Here is a 16,186-nt window from a genome sequence, read left to right on the forward strand (position 1 = left end):
AAAAAAAAATATTAAATATTATCACATAAATTAATTTATACTTTTAAGTGACATTTAATATAATAATTAAAGTAACTTATTTATTAAAATATATTTATTATTTTCTAGAAATTATTTTATAACTAATAATAAATTATATTAACTAAAAATATAATCAAAATATAATAAATTTATATATAAAATCAATGTATTTATAAAAAAATAGTTTTTATTATTTAATATTTAATAATAATAATATAATAATTATAAAAATATGCATATATTGAAATTGATTTAAAATCAATTAGTTTATTGATAGTAAGTGTTTTATAGTTTGAAAATTATTATTATATTATTTTATTGTAAATTAATTTTTTTTTCTAAATATAATTTGTAACTAAAATAAACTTGAAATTGAATTTTTTTTAAATTTATTTATTAATATTTAAAAATAATAATTATAAAATATAAATTAATTTTTTTATTGATAGAAAAATATAATACATTTATAAATTTGATTTTTTTATATTTATTTTTACTGTAATTAAACATTTTTAATATATATATATAAATATATTTAATTTACAATAAGGTTTTATTTAATAATATAAATAATAATATATTTTTAAAAATTATTTAACCAATTAGTCCACCGGCGGCTCCTTTGAAACCTTTAGCACCGGCCGCGGCTCCGGCTGCGCCCGCTTTTTTGCCGGCAGCTTTTCCGGCCGCAAATCCCTTTTTACCAGCGGCCGCGGCACCGGCAGCTGAGCCTCCCTTAGAGAAACCTGCTTTGCCAGCCTTACCAGCTGCAGCACCGGCAGCTCCAGCCCAGCCACCCTTTTTACCGGCAGCACCAGCGGCACCGCCACTAGCATAGGCACCGCCAGCCTTACCAAACTTGAATCCCTGTGCCGTACCGAAAGTGCTGTACATATATATATATAATATATAATTAATTATAATTATTATTAGTATTAGTCTAATACTTACGCAACTTTGCCGTAGGCTTTGTTATAGCCGGCACCTCCAGCTTTGCCAAATTTGCCAGCCTTTCCCCATTTGGCACCCTTTTTGCCGGCCGCACCAAATGCCTAATAATAATAATAAGATTTTATATAACATCTATTCATATATTAGTTATCACAACAACCAACAAACCTTAGCTACTTTGCCTGACTTAGCACCGGCTGCTCCCGAAACGGCACCGGCAGCTCCGGCCTTTTTACCGCCAGCCGCTAACTTGAATGCTGCCCCACCCGTGGCTCCCGCTTTAGCACCGGTAGCGAAACCACCCGATTTGGCACCTTTAGCAACGGCAGCACCGGCTGCTACAGCACCAGCATTTTTAGTTTCGGCCACTTCTAGCTCCTGTTCATTGCTGTCGTCTAATCCATACTCTTGAGCACTGGTATGTGTAGTGATGGCGGATAGGGATAATAGGCCAACCAGTGCCACGAAAAATAACTAATATATATATATTATTAATATTAGTTAAAGTAATACTAAAAAAATATATATTTAACACATTATATACCTGTTTGCTATTCATATTAATTTTGTTGAAATATATATAACTATTTTTTACACAAAAAAAAATTTAAAGTAAAATATAATATAAATAAATAACTTTTTTTTATATATTTATTTATATATTTATAATATTTTGTTAAAACTGATATTTTTTACACCTATTTATATACAAAAGAAAATAATTTTCAGACAAATGTATATCCAGTGAAAGTCATTGAAAAAAATACGTATTTTTTATTATAGACGAAACTTCCGTAAATTACCTGTAAATTAAAAAAAACACAAAAATTTTTAGACATTTTTAACTAAAAACTACAAAATTTTAATAAACTTTTATATTTGGACATTAATTTGTCCTTCAATTATGTATTTATTAATTAATTAATTTTTTATAACTTTTTTCTAATTAAACTATTTTTTAAGTAAAAAAAAATAAATTTCAGTTTATTTGAAAATTTAATTTTTATTTAATTACGATTTTTTTTTCTAAAAACTTTTTGTTAAGTAATTTTCATTAAAATTATTAAATATTAAGTTTTTTCTAATTATAAAAAAATACATTACTATTATAGACTGTATGTATTTTATGAAATTTTAATATAGATTTAAATATTATTAAACAATTTCCAAATATCTGGTGATCTATAAAACATAACTATTTATAAATTTATAATTAAATATTTTAGTTATCAATTAAATTATTACAGCTTTTTGTTTGTTTGTTGTTGAAATCATTTTTACAAAAATTTTTGTAATATAATAATCTTATTAAATATGATATTTAAAATGTAATCTAAATCTTTAAATCTTATCGATTTTAAATAGATATTGAAAATATTTTAAATATTTTATTAATACTATAATAATAGTAATAACAATACTAATAAATATTAAAAATTTTTATTTTAGATTATAATAATAATAGTATTATAATATTAATACACTATTACAGATACAGTAGGGGTAACCAAGGCTAATTTATTAATTATTTTCATACTATTATAATAGTATAAAATATGTATCAATTAAATTATTACAGGTTTTATTTTGGATAAAAAAAATTAAGTAATTAATTAATTAAATGAATTTGTATATTAAATATTATAATTTCATATAATATGTTAGTCTATAGTTATAAATTTACAAATAATAATAATAAATATATGTTAATATTATACAATTACAATTATTTTAAAATTTATTTTTATATTTGATTTAATATGTTGAAATTCACATTTTATTTATTTATTTTTTTATTTTTAACATTAATTGATTAATTTTATTTAATAAAAAAATTAGTAATAATTGTTTTCATTATATATATATATATTAATTTGTGATCAAACAAATAATAATTATTAGTATTAGTATTTATTTCTTATCTATTGAAAGTTTATCTAAAAGTATATTGTTAAGTAAAATAACCTTGATAATTTTTTTTTAAAGAAAAATTATATAATCTAACAAAATTAAAAATTTTACAATAGATTATTACTATTATAATTAGTATTTACTTTGTATTAATAATAATAATAATTATTTTTTTAAATATTATATATAAAACAATAACATTGAGTTTTGTAAAAAAAATTAATAATTTTGATAATAATATTAAAATAAATGCAAATAATTATTAGTAATGGTTATTTTAATAAATATATTAAAATAACATAATTTATCATGATAAAACAATTTTTTTTTTAGATATTGACAATAAGTAAAAAACATATTTTTATTTTTAATAGATTAATATATATATATATATATATATATATAATCTTTATTAATAAACAAAAAGATTACTTTACTTTTATCATTATATTTTAAGAAAATTTTATTATTAATACAATAATAAAATTATTATTACATTATAATTAATTAATTAGATAATTAATACAGAAAATAAAATATATATAATTCAATTGTCCAATAAATGGTTAAATTAATAATTATTTTCATACTATATAATCGTATAAAAATAGTAATCAATTATTATTACAGTTTTTCAATTAATAAATATTAATATATATATATATATATGACTTTTAATATTAAAATATTTATTAAAATAAACTTTAATCTCAATGTTAGCAATTTAAATTTAAAAAAAAATAATAATATACCGTATATTGTATGTAAAGTATATTTGTAATGCAAATAATAATAAATATTAAATAATAACAAAATTTATATATTTAGTATCATTATTGTTTTTAAACTGTATATTTATAAACAAAAAATATTTATCTAAATTAATATTATAAATAATCTTTATTAATAAAAAACAAAAAAAAGTTACTTTACTTTTTTTTTGTTAAAAGTTTTGTTTGATATTTTCAAAAATAATTATTTAACATTTTAGTATAATAATTATCAATTTATTAATTAATTTATAAAATTTGTGTGTAATACAAATTTTTTTGTATAATAATTATTAATTTATAAATTAATTTATAAACTTTTTTTTAATACCAATGCGTAATATAAGCTAAACTTAATAATTTAATTCATAATATATAATAGTATAAAATAGTTATCAATTAAATTATAACAGTTTTTTTTGTTTGTTTGAAATAATATTTAAAAATTTTTGTAAAATAATTAAAACATTTAAATATATATTTATAAAAATAATCTAAATGTAAAACTTTTGAATAATATTTTTCTTCAAAAATTTAAATATTAAGTTTTAAAAAATAGATTACTTTTTTAAAAAAATGTATGTATTTTTTGTGAATATTTTAATAAAGATTTAACTATTATTAAACAATTTCCAATAGTTTCCAATTTCTAATTAAAGATAAATATTTTAGTTATCAATTAATTTATTACAGTTTTTTTTCAAAAATAAATATTTACATTATTATACATTATTATAGATTTATATGTGTAAAATATATTTATATTGTATAATGTTTATAGATTTTAATTGAGTTATTTATAATTAATTTTTTTTTCTTTAAAAATTTTTTCCCAATACTATTGTTTTATAATAATTTTATTTTTTAAATTAATTTAAATACTAACATAAAATATGTAATTCAATTGGTTAGTTAAGGCTACAAAAAATAATTATTTTTTATATTATATAATCGTATAAAATAGTAATCAATTTTTATTATTACAGTTTTTTGAATAAATAAATAAATGTATATATATATAGTAAAATATGTAGTAAAATAATATTTATTTTTTTTAAATAATATATATTGTATTTAAAGTAAATTTATATGCAAATATAATTAAATATTAAATAATATACAGTATATAGTAGTATTAATATTTATCTCAATTAATATTATAAATTTTTACTAATATAAATAAAAACATTACTTTGCATTTTAAAAAAATTATATTTTGAAAAATAAAAATTAATTTTTACTATTATAATAACAGTAACAAAAATTTTTACATTTATAGTATATAATTAATTAATAATTAATTTATAAATTTTATATAATGTAAGTATACTAATGTCAATTATTATTTTCATAATATATAATAGTATTAAATAGTTATCAATTAAATTAATACAGTTTTTTTGTTTGAAATAATATTTAAAAATTTTGAAATTATATAATAGTAAAATATTTTAGTAAAAATAATCTTAAATCTAAATGTCTCATCAAATATTAATATCTAAGTTTTAATAGTGATTTTTGTAAATTTTATTTTTACTAAAATAATAATAATAATAATAATAATAATTACTACAAAATTATTTTTAATTATTATAAGTATCATAACTTAGGAAACCAACGCTAATTGTATTTTTATTTTCATACTATTATATTTGTATAAAATATGTATCAATTAAGTTATTACAGTATTTTTTAAATTTAAATAAAAATAATTAATTAAATTAAATTAAATGAATTTAATATTAAATATTAAAATTTTTTCTAATTTGTTAGTAATGTTATAAATTTATATTTATATATATTATTATATATATATATATATGTAGTAGTAGTTAGTAATTAGCTGTAATTATAAGCAAACAAATAATTATATTTATTTAGTTATTTTATAAATAAATTTTGTATTTTTATCTATAATTTGATTAAGGGTATAATAACCTTGATAACTAAAATTTTTATTTAATTACAAAAAAAACTTATTATTAAGTAAAATATTATTAACAAATATATATATATAATAATATTTATCTAGATTAATATAAAAATTAATAATTATTATTTCTAATGTTTTTAATTTTATAAAACTAATAAAATATCATTGTATCATGATCAAACAATAATAATAAATATAATTGACAATGAGCAAACACATTTTTTAACTTTTTTTGCACATTATTAACTACAAAAATTAAATACTATATAAACTGAAAATTTATAATAATAAAATATTAATAATCAGTTAGCTATAGTTAAAGTTATTTAATAAATTTTATTAAACTAAAAATAATTATTAATTATATTAATATTTTATTATCTAATTAAATAGATTTATAAAAAAATATTAATTTGCTAAAATGTCCAATTTACTAATAATTTTTAGCATGCTAATTTTATTTCTACATTTATCATCGATGCGAAAAGTGCCCATTAAATCTAAGGGATTTGATTGGCGAGATAGAGGTGCTATACTACCGGTGCCGGATCAGGTAGACTACTATTATATATTTATATAGTTTTAAAAAAATTAATTAAATTTATTGTAAATTTTTTTTTGATTATATACTAAATTAATATTTATTTTTTGATTATATACTAAATTAATTAATTATTTATTTTCAGGGAACGGGACGTGACGCGGGTATATTGAATGTTTTGGCCACACTATCGGCTAAACACTATCAACGATCTGGTGGACAGTTGGTTAAGCTAAGTGACCAACAAGTCTACGATTGCCGTAAAAATAAATAAAATATAATTAAATAAAAATAATTAATTAATTAAATTATAATATGTTTTTATTTTAGAGGACAGTTGGTGTCCCGGTAGTCATGTTAAGGATCCGCTGAGTGTTTATGACTTTCTAATGAAAGGTATAGGTATGGCTTCGGAACAGTCCTATCCCTATACCGGACATTGCGAGCACAAGTGCCCGAAAAATGTTACAGTAGTCACACGATTGGGTGGTGTAGCGAAAACTGGTCATCCGGGCGAAGAGGATATTATGGAAACATTTCTATCGAACGGACCGGTTGTGGCCACTGTCCGAGTCGGTAGGCTATGGGAAACATATACTGGCGGTGTGTTTGATAACATTGGTGACTGTCCAGGGGATGGGGATTACAATCATAATGTATTGGTTGTTGGTTATGGTGAAGATCCGACTGGTGTTAAGTATTGGATCGCCCGAAACAGGTATGTTTGTGGGTGTGTATGGGTGTGTGTGTATGTTAGTGTGTGTATGTGTATGTATGTATGGGTGTGTATGTATGTATGTGTGTGTGTRTGWGAGGGGGGGAGGTTGTGTGTGAGTGTGTGTGTTTGTGTGTGTGTGTATGTGTATGTATTATAATTATAACCTATACCCACACAGTAGCTTAAATTAGCGTCCATTATGGATGACACCCATATATTTTTTTAATCTATACTTTTTTATAGTTATTATGTTATTATTAAGAATGTTTATAATTAATGTAATATTTTTTTTTTATTTATTATTTTTTTTGTAATATTATTAATTTTTTTAAAAAAATATTGTTTTCAACAGTTGGGGTCCAAATTGGGGTGAAAATGGTTACATCAGATTAATTAGAAATAAAAATATGTGCGGAATTGGCAATCATTTTGGACAACCAGTTTTAGCATCGTAAATATTATTTTTTTTTACAAAAAAATATTAAAATTATTTTTTTACTAATAAAAAGATTGATTTTTAATTTATATATTTTATATATATTTAAAAAATTATTATAATATATAAAATGTTACTAAAATGTTACTAAATAGTTAAATCTTAAGTAATATGTATTTCCCAAACAATATAATAGTAAAATAAAGTAGTTTTAAAAAATTAAATAATTATACATATATTTTTAAAAAATAAATAATTTTTTACTGATAAATATTTATTGAAAAAAAATTTTTTGTAATATTATCAATTTTTTTTAAAAAAATAATTAAAATAAAATAAATATAATTACATGTATATTCATATAAATAATACTAAATAATACTAAATAATAAATAAATATTATTATTGTAACTATTAATGTTTTTTATTATAAACAAAACAATTATAAACTCAAAAAAAATTAAAAAATTAAAAAATTAAAAATAATATTAATATTTAAATTTTCTCTCTATTATCCTGACTGACCATTTGTGCCCCTTTTTCGCCGATCATAATAACGGCTGCATTGGTGTTGGCGTTGACCACATCGGGCATCACTGACGCGTCGATTACGCGCAATCGGTGCACGTGTTTGACGCGCAACCGTTCGTCCACTACTACATCACTGCCGCCGCCGCCGCCGCCGCCGCCCATACGACAGGTGCCGATAAAATGTTGAAAACTTTGTGCCGTCTCTCTGATCAAACAACGGATATATTGGTCGCACCGATGGATTGGACGCCCGTCGGGACAGTACTGGCACCGGGGTATAGGTCTGCATATGAAATGGATATGTCATATAAATAACAATAAAAAATATAATAATAATATTAATTAATTAATTAATTTTTGGTTTTTAATTATAATAAATCAATTATTAATAGTATAATAATTTTTTTTTATTTTTTCGTATMTACTATTTGTTAATAATTTTTATTGTTTTTTTTTTATTATAAATTTAATTAATTTATTATATAATATTCAAAACACTAACAAAATTAATTAATTAATTATTAGAAACATTKTGTAATYATAATAATAAATAAATAAATAAAATAAATATAATTAGCTAATTAATTATTTAATAATTTAGTAATTAGTAATTTAAAATTTAAAAAAATATATATATATTTTAGATAAAAATTGTTTAAATATTGTATATTTTATAATTTTCAATTATTTTTAGTTAGTTTTTAATTAATATAAAGTTATATATTATAACTTTAATTTGAATGTAATAAAAAATACTAAATAATAAATAATAAATAGATAAAAATATTTTTTAAATTTAAACTAAATTTTTTTTTAAAAATGTTATTAATCTATTTAATTTATTTTTTTAGCACACAGTTAGCTAACAATTTTATTTTTACAACAAAATATAAAAAAATAATTAATTAAATACTACTAAAAAAACTAACCTTGGTATTTCAATATAATTGGCAAACGGTGTCATTTCAATGATATAGTATAGAAATTTCAAGGCACTAACCAATGCCGACATATCGGTACTATTGGACAGATAGTTCGGGTCAATRATCACTGACGGCTGTCCACCAACGATATCATCGGTAGACTGGCGGCGGTCATCAAGTCTAACACTACCCTGACTTTTGATACGTACAACACCGACTTCGGGACTGAAAACGGGTCGACTGTCCCCTGGAAACGAYCGAAACCAGTCTAACCATTGACGTCGGACTGACCTATCAAACTGTTGACTACGGCTACGGCTATTGGCKGCGGTAAACGCTGGCGACATATAAGCATAGATAACCGTATCCGGGATAKACATGGCTATCCTGGGGATAGGCAKCCGTACCGTAATAGTTGACGACTACTGGGACGGGCGTCAACGGWCCGGTACGGTTGACCGGAACTGGTATAGTTGTTCGATGGTTAGGTCGGGCGCCTGTATTTCGGTGTTGGTTTKMTGGTTTTTAGGCCAAAATATAACGGCACAGTCAAGTGATCTTTTAGGTTGGAGCCGACAGCGGGCAAGTCGGCCACCACTTCAATAYCCARTGACTGGAGATGTCTGGCCGGTCCTAAWCCYGACTGCATWAGCAGTTTTGGCGATCCGATRGCACCTGTAGTTCAAACGAAAAATAGACTAATAGTAATATATTGTAATATATTATTATATTATAGACATACCGGCGCTGATAATCACTTCATTATCGGCGTATACCTGATATTTGCGGCCATTTCTGACATATTCRACACCWAYGGCTGTCCTACYCCTGAACAGTACACGTGTTACGTGCGCTTTGCACATAACGTGTAGGTTTGGYTGACTGGGYATCAAATAGGCATTACTGGTCGATGATCTTAGATTTGTATGACTATCGCAATTGTATTGAACTAAACCGATACCCGACTGATATTTACCATTAATATCGACACTGGGATAGCCTAAACCCGTAACTGACCGATAATAGACAGCTAACGGTTCCGATAGATTAGTATAGGATGTGACAGCCAATGGACCCCCAGTTCCGTGATAACCGGGATTTTTGGCAACCAATTGCCGATCAGTATTATGTTCGCTTAGCCTAAAATATGGTAATACCTCCCGGTATGACCAACCGAGGAGCACCGTATCTATGGGACCAGTCATCATACGACTGTCTATTGCCCCGATTATAGTGCATAAAATTTATCGATGAGGTACCGCCTACTACTCGRCCAGCGTGTACTGTCTGTACACCTGGCGATGGACGATACGACTGTCCAATATGTTTCTGTGGGCTAGTAGTATATGACCAATCAAGGTGTCGGTGCCAATCAATCCCARACTGGTAGATCAGTTTCAATGCCTGCCTGTCCGCCCGATTCCATTAGTAGCACCTGTATGTCATGTTCAGCAGCTAAACGTTTGGCCACTACCGAACCGGCCGAACCCGAACCGACTACTATATAGTGATAGCTATCCAGTAATTTTGACCCTCCCTGACCTCCCATACAAACCGATTGTTGTAATTGTTGTCTATGGTTGACAAATGCTAGTACTATGTATAGCATGGATACAATCGATGGCATCATAATTGTTTGGTTAGCACTGGTATCTATGATGGTAGTGGTGGGCGCTGGTATGTAATAATAATAATAATAATAATAATAATAATTGTTAAAAGCAACAAAAATATTTAGTTATTTAAAATACTTACTTTTTTATAAATTACTTTTAATTAATTAATTAATTAATTTAATTTTTTTAAATTATTATTATCTTATATTATTATTTTTTGTTGTTGTAAATATTGTACTAAATCTACTTAACTGTAAATTATTTAATTAATTATTATTTAGTTAAACAAGTAATTTAAAAGTTACTTAAATTAAAAAATTAAAAAATTAAAAAATTAAAAAATTAAAAAAAAAATTAAAAAATTAAAAAATTAAAAATAAATAAAATCTAATATTTAGCCAATATTTATTTTTGTCAATTCATTTAAATAAAAAAAATTAAATATTTTTTTTGAAATATTAAACAATATATAAAAATCATTATTTTTTTTGTTGTAAAATTAATGAATAAGCAAATTAATTTTGCTTGGTAAATTTCCTAATTAAATTTATTTAAAAAAATAACTATTGACAATAAAAGTTATATTATTATTATTATTATGTAAAACTTGAACTTAATAGTTTTAAACTATTTCAAAAACTTTAAATAATTTAATATACTAATTATACAAATATTTTTTTTAGTACCATAACACTGAACTAATTAATTTTTTTAAAAAAAATTGTTAAATAATTTATTACAAAAATTATATAGTTGTTTTGTAATTAAAAAAAWTAAGTTATATTATTTAGTTATTTTTTATTTTAAAAACATTTAATTTAAAAATATTTATGATTAAACCAAACATAGAGTACAATTAATAGTATAATTAAATAATTGATTCAATTATGTTATAATATAATTATTTAATATATATATATATATAAATATTTATTTAGAAAATAGACATTAAATTATTTAAACAAAAATATTATTTTAATATAAACATACAGTATATATATATATATATATATATATATATATATATTATGTTTTTTGGGGTTAAACTAATATTTGTTATTAAATTTTATTTTAATTACTAAATTAACTAAACAAAAAAATATGGCTGATTTTTTTGTATTAAAATTWAATATAAACTTAAATAAAATAATTGTAATTAAATAAGTCAGATAATTTTTTTAAAATAAAATATATTTTTTTAMTATAAAATATATTATTTTATTACAAATTATTTTGTWAACAAATTATTAATAAATACTAAATTWATTTCAATAAAATATTTATAATTAAATTATTGWTATAATAATWATAATAATAATTRATAATTAATTGATAATTAATTGATTTAGTATTTTAAAGATTACTAWTAAAAAAAATATTTGATATAATTTGTTTATATTTWTTATCTAATGTAAAAAATAAAATTAGATTTTAATTATTTAATAAAATAAATTAGTTTATAAATAATTTTATCAATTTTCAATATATATATAATCTAATAAATAATTGCTATTTTAACCTCAATATACTGAATATATATATTTAAAAAAACATAAATGTTTATATAAAATACACAATTTTAATTTGTTTAGATAGCATAATATATATATATATATATATATATATATATATATATATTAAAAATACTGTATAAATGTGTGTCATTATTATCTACAGTATTTAGTATATATGTTTAATCATTGATGTATGAAACCATTTTTACACACACAYACACACACACACACACACACACACACACACACACACACACACACACAMACACACATACAYACAYACACACATACATACACACATACATACACACATACATACATACCCATACATACACTAATTTATATACATATAAATAAATAAAATCAGATATTTTAATACAAAAATTAAAGTAATAATAATAATAAACAATTTTAGTCTATTTATTTAAAAATTTTGAAATTATTATTAGTTCATTATATTTAAAATATTGTTTAAATAATAATAATAATAATAATAATAATACTGTATAATTTGACATTGTATTATATATATATTATATATATATTGTAACATTGACATTGTACTCAAATAAATAAATTAATTTTTTTAATAATTATATTTATTATAATATAAATATTTGCCATAAAAAATGTGATATATGTTTAATAATAATAATAATTAGTTTAATTTAATATAATAACAAATTATTTTTTATATATAAATGATTTAATATCTATTATTATATTTTTTTTTAGATACAAACTAGTGTTATATAAATTTTTTTATACAGTTAACTAAAATTAACATAAATTAGTATTTTTTGATATAATAATAATAATAATATTAATAATTGCAAATATATTGATAATAGACACATATGTTTCATCAAAAAAAACAAAACAAAATAAATATAATAAAAATGTTTTTCAATTGTATTAATAATTCAACAAATATTTCATACATACAATACAATACATATTATTGTATTTTATTAATATATTAAATAAAGTTTTGTTTAATTAATTATAAGCCAAAACTAATGAGTTAATAAAATAATATTATTTTTATTTTATTATATATTATGTCTAATCATTAGTGAAAACAAAAAGTTAAAAAAATAAATATATATAAAAATATTATTATTATTATATTAGTAATCAATTGGTTTAACAACTATTGTATTTAACTTTTGTTTTGTTAAACAATTAAAATCTAAAAAATGTTTTTTAATAAATTTAAAAATATGTTTTACATATTTAACGCTATATTAATATCAAAATCTAATACTAAAATATTATTAACAACTATTAGTCTATTAATTATAATTAATAATTGTGTTAATTGTCAAAAATCATTGACAACAAATATTAYCTGAAAACTATAATAAAGATATAGCACCCACTGGTAGTGGTGATAATAATACTAATATTAATAATAATAATTATGGACAACCAGTTCAAGTTAATGTATCAATGGTTGTACTGTCCTATAAGCCAGATCCAGGTGCCGAACAGGTATGAGGTTATATATATATTTTATATATATAGGTGTCTATAATATTAGTAAATTATAAAATAATTATATATAATATAAAATGTTTAGTAGTTTTTATTTTTTTATTAATTAATCATTTATATTATTATTATTATTATTATGTTTTTATTGTGTGTATAAGTGTCTACTGATATTAGTTAATTAATAATTATAATAATAATTAAAAAAAATATTTAGCAATTAATTAATACATTTATTATGTTTTCATTTTTATTGCTAGAAATATTAAACTTTAATAATAAATATATTTATTTGATTATTAAAAAAAATAAATTAATTAATTTTACAATTATTTAGTTATCATATTTAGTTATTTATAAATTTTTAATTAAAATACAATTTATTTATTATATAATTAGATTTAAACTGAGTGAAAATTTAGTAATAATAAAAATTATAAAAATTATAAAAATATTATAAGTAAACTTATTGATTAAATATAAAGTTTTGTAATATATATATTATTTATTAAATTTAATTAAATTAATTATCACATTATTTACTAATATATTAATTAATTAAATTATTTTATAATAAATATTATTATTTTTTTTTATTAAAAATAAATCATAATTTAAATAAAATATAAAACTAAATAATTATAAATATAAATATATTAATAAAAATTATAATAAATTAATTGGTAAATTTATAATTTAAAAATTTTAATTAAATAGTAAAAATTTTAACTAATTAGTAAAATTTTAAATTATAATAGTTATTATATATTAGTTACTATTGCAGTATTTTTTGTTGTTATAATTTTCTTATTTTTTATTTACCCCAAAAAAAAATAAAAATAAATAAACAGTCGGTTAGTATAGACTTTTTCTATCAGCTCGAATGGTACGACCATCGGCTACGGGCRCCGGTCGATGAAAAGTTAACACTGGGCTACCAATGGAAAGACCGACTATGGGTTCCGGACACCTATTTCCGTAATAGTATGTCAGGCGGTATACCCGTTGGTGGTTTGTCGCCTACGGTCTATTTTGTTGTAACCAACAGCACCCGTATGTTTATGGCTGCCAGATATCAGATGAAATTTTCATGTAATATGAATTTCAGAAAATTTCCATTTGATAGACAGTCGTGTCCTATTAATATTACTACATGTAGGTGCTTATCATTCAATACACACATACATAGTTACACAAACATACATATACACATAAATACTTACCATATACATACATACATACATGTATATACTAATACACATACTGTACATACTTACATATAGATACTTACACATACATACTTATATACATACATACTTACACATACATACTTACACATACATACTTACACATACATACTTACACATACATACTTACACATACATACTTACACATACATACTTATATACATACATACTTACACATACATACTTACACATACATACTTACACATACATACTTACACATACATACTTACACATACATACTTACACATACATAAGAACATATACATACTTACACATACATACTTACACATACATACATACTTACACATACATACTTACACATACATACTTACACATACATACTTACACATACATACTTATGCACATACATACTTATACACATACATACTTATACATACATACATACTTACTCATACATACTTACACATACATACTTATACATACATACATACTTACACATACATACTTATACACATACATACTTATACACATATATACTTACATATACATACTTACACATACATACTTATACACATATATACTTACATATACATACTTACACATACATACTTATACATACATACTTACACATACATACCCTTACACATACATATCTACACATATACACACCAAACATACTTATACGATACATATAATTAAATGTTTTATTAATTTTTTGATCAACTAATTAATGGGGGCGGGTGGATTTATCTAGTAATCAACACAATTGAGACAGTACAATTACAATGGCAAATGTTTAGACTGGGCAGTCATGTACTGCTGCCAGAGTTTCAGATTGAGGAGTACGAGTGGGACGGGTATACTAAACGACATCCCGATTTAGGTGACTATAGCTATCTGTACGCTATAGTACATATGCAACGAAATTGTGGCAAATATCTGGTCAAACGATATATAACGTCAGCACTGGTAGTTATTATGACATTCATGGGCTTCTGGATACCGCTATCGGCTGTACCCGGACGGGTAGCCCTGTCCATAACCGGCTTGCTGGCACTGGTAGCCCAGCAAATACAGGTTAAGGAATAATTAATTAATACTAATAATTAGTTTTTTTTAAATATTTATTTTTTTGAGTATTAATTATAATACATAATATGAAAACTTCTAAAATATAATATATAATAAATAGAAATATAAATAAAAATATATATATATATAATAAATATAAATTTAAAAAAATATATAAAATTTCTATTATTATATTATTTATATATATATATATATATATATATATATATATAATTTAAAATAATATATTAAAAATAATTAGTTATTTTAAATAAATCAAAAAAAAATATTTATTTGTCAACATTATGAGTTTTTTTGTGCACCTGTATCTAAATGTTTTTTTCAACAACAAAAAAATAATTAAATAATAAAAAAAAATAAATTAAATCACTAATTAGTAAAATTAGTAATAATTATATATTATTATTATCAATATATGTTTGCACCGGTAGTTGTTATCAATTAATTAATTTAATTAATTATTTTGATTTGTATTGATTGTAGGGTGAGATAAACATATCATATATCTATGCGCTGGAAGTCTGGAC

The 16,186-nt window shown here is 21.4% G+C and overlaps 5 protein-coding genes across 5 annotated transcripts in view; 2 read left to right on the forward strand and 3 right to left on the reverse strand.

Moving 5' to 3' along the window:
- Positions 1 to 615: 615 nt before the first annotated feature.
- On the reverse strand, positions 616 to 1,531 carry LOC128953109 (paraneoplastic antigen Ma6E-like). Its single transcript, XM_054298583.1, has 4 exons — positions 1,517 to 1,531; positions 1,141 to 1,446; positions 973 to 1,073; positions 616 to 907 (listed from the first exon to the last, which is right to left on the reverse strand). The coding sequence occupies exons 1-4, from the start codon at positions 1,529 to 1,531 to the stop codon at positions 616 to 618; spliced, it is 714 nt and encodes a 237-aa protein (XP_054154558.1).
- Positions 1,532 to 6,016: 4,485 nt separating this feature from the next.
- Positions 6,017 to 7,300, forward strand: LOC128953110 (uncharacterized). The gene is made up of 4 exons (XM_054298584.1): positions 6,017 to 6,139; positions 6,273 to 6,387; positions 6,458 to 6,845; positions 7,198 to 7,300. Exons 1-4 carry the CDS (start codon positions 6,035 to 6,037, stop codon positions 7,298 to 7,300), a joined length of 711 nt encoding a protein of 236 aa, XP_054154559.1. The 5' UTR covers positions 6,017 to 6,034.
- A 476-nt stretch (positions 7,301 to 7,776) lies between these two features.
- Positions 7,777 to 9,115, reverse strand: LOC128953111 (neither inactivation nor afterpotential protein G-like). The gene is made up of 2 exons (XM_054298585.1): positions 8,742 to 9,115; positions 7,777 to 8,095 (listed from the first exon to the last, which is right to left on the reverse strand). The coding sequence occupies exons 1-2, from the start codon at positions 9,113 to 9,115 to the stop codon at positions 7,777 to 7,779; spliced, it is 693 nt and encodes a 230-aa protein (XP_054154560.1).
- A 104-nt stretch (positions 9,116 to 9,219) lies between these two features.
- Positions 9,220 to 9,940, reverse strand: LOC128953112 (L-sorbose 1-dehydrogenase-like). Its single transcript, XM_054298587.1, has 2 exons — positions 9,478 to 9,940; positions 9,220 to 9,410 (listed from the first exon to the last, which is right to left on the reverse strand). The coding sequence occupies exons 1-2, from the start codon at positions 9,938 to 9,940 to the stop codon at positions 9,220 to 9,222; spliced, it is 654 nt and encodes a 217-aa protein (XP_054154562.1).
- A 3,242-nt stretch (positions 9,941 to 13,182) lies between these two features.
- The window catches only part of LOC128953113 (glycine receptor subunit alpha-2-like), a 3,266-nt gene continuing 262 nt past the window's right edge, over positions 13,183 to 16,186 (forward strand). The window contains exons 1-4 of the mRNA XM_054298588.1: positions 13,183 to 13,359; positions 14,211 to 14,514; positions 15,322 to 15,644; positions 16,143 to 16,186. The exon at positions 16,143 to 16,186 is cut by the window's right edge and continues 262 nt beyond it. Coding sequence (XP_054154563.1) covers positions 13,318 to 13,359; positions 14,211 to 14,514; positions 15,322 to 15,644; positions 16,143 to 16,186 — 713 coding nt within the window. The 5' untranslated portion in view covers positions 13,183 to 13,317. The remainder of the gene's footprint in view (positions 13,360 to 14,210; positions 14,515 to 15,321; positions 15,645 to 16,142) is intronic.

The sequence above is a fragment of the Oppia nitens genome, unplaced genomic scaffold (assembly GCF_028296485.1).
Source record: "Oppia nitens isolate AA-2021 unplaced genomic scaffold, nextdenovo-longstitch-racon4-pilon3 scaffold20_pilon_pilon_pilon, whole genome shotgun sequence".
NCBI lineage: Eukaryota > Metazoa > Arthropoda > Arachnida > Sarcoptiformes > Oppiidae > Oppia > Oppia nitens.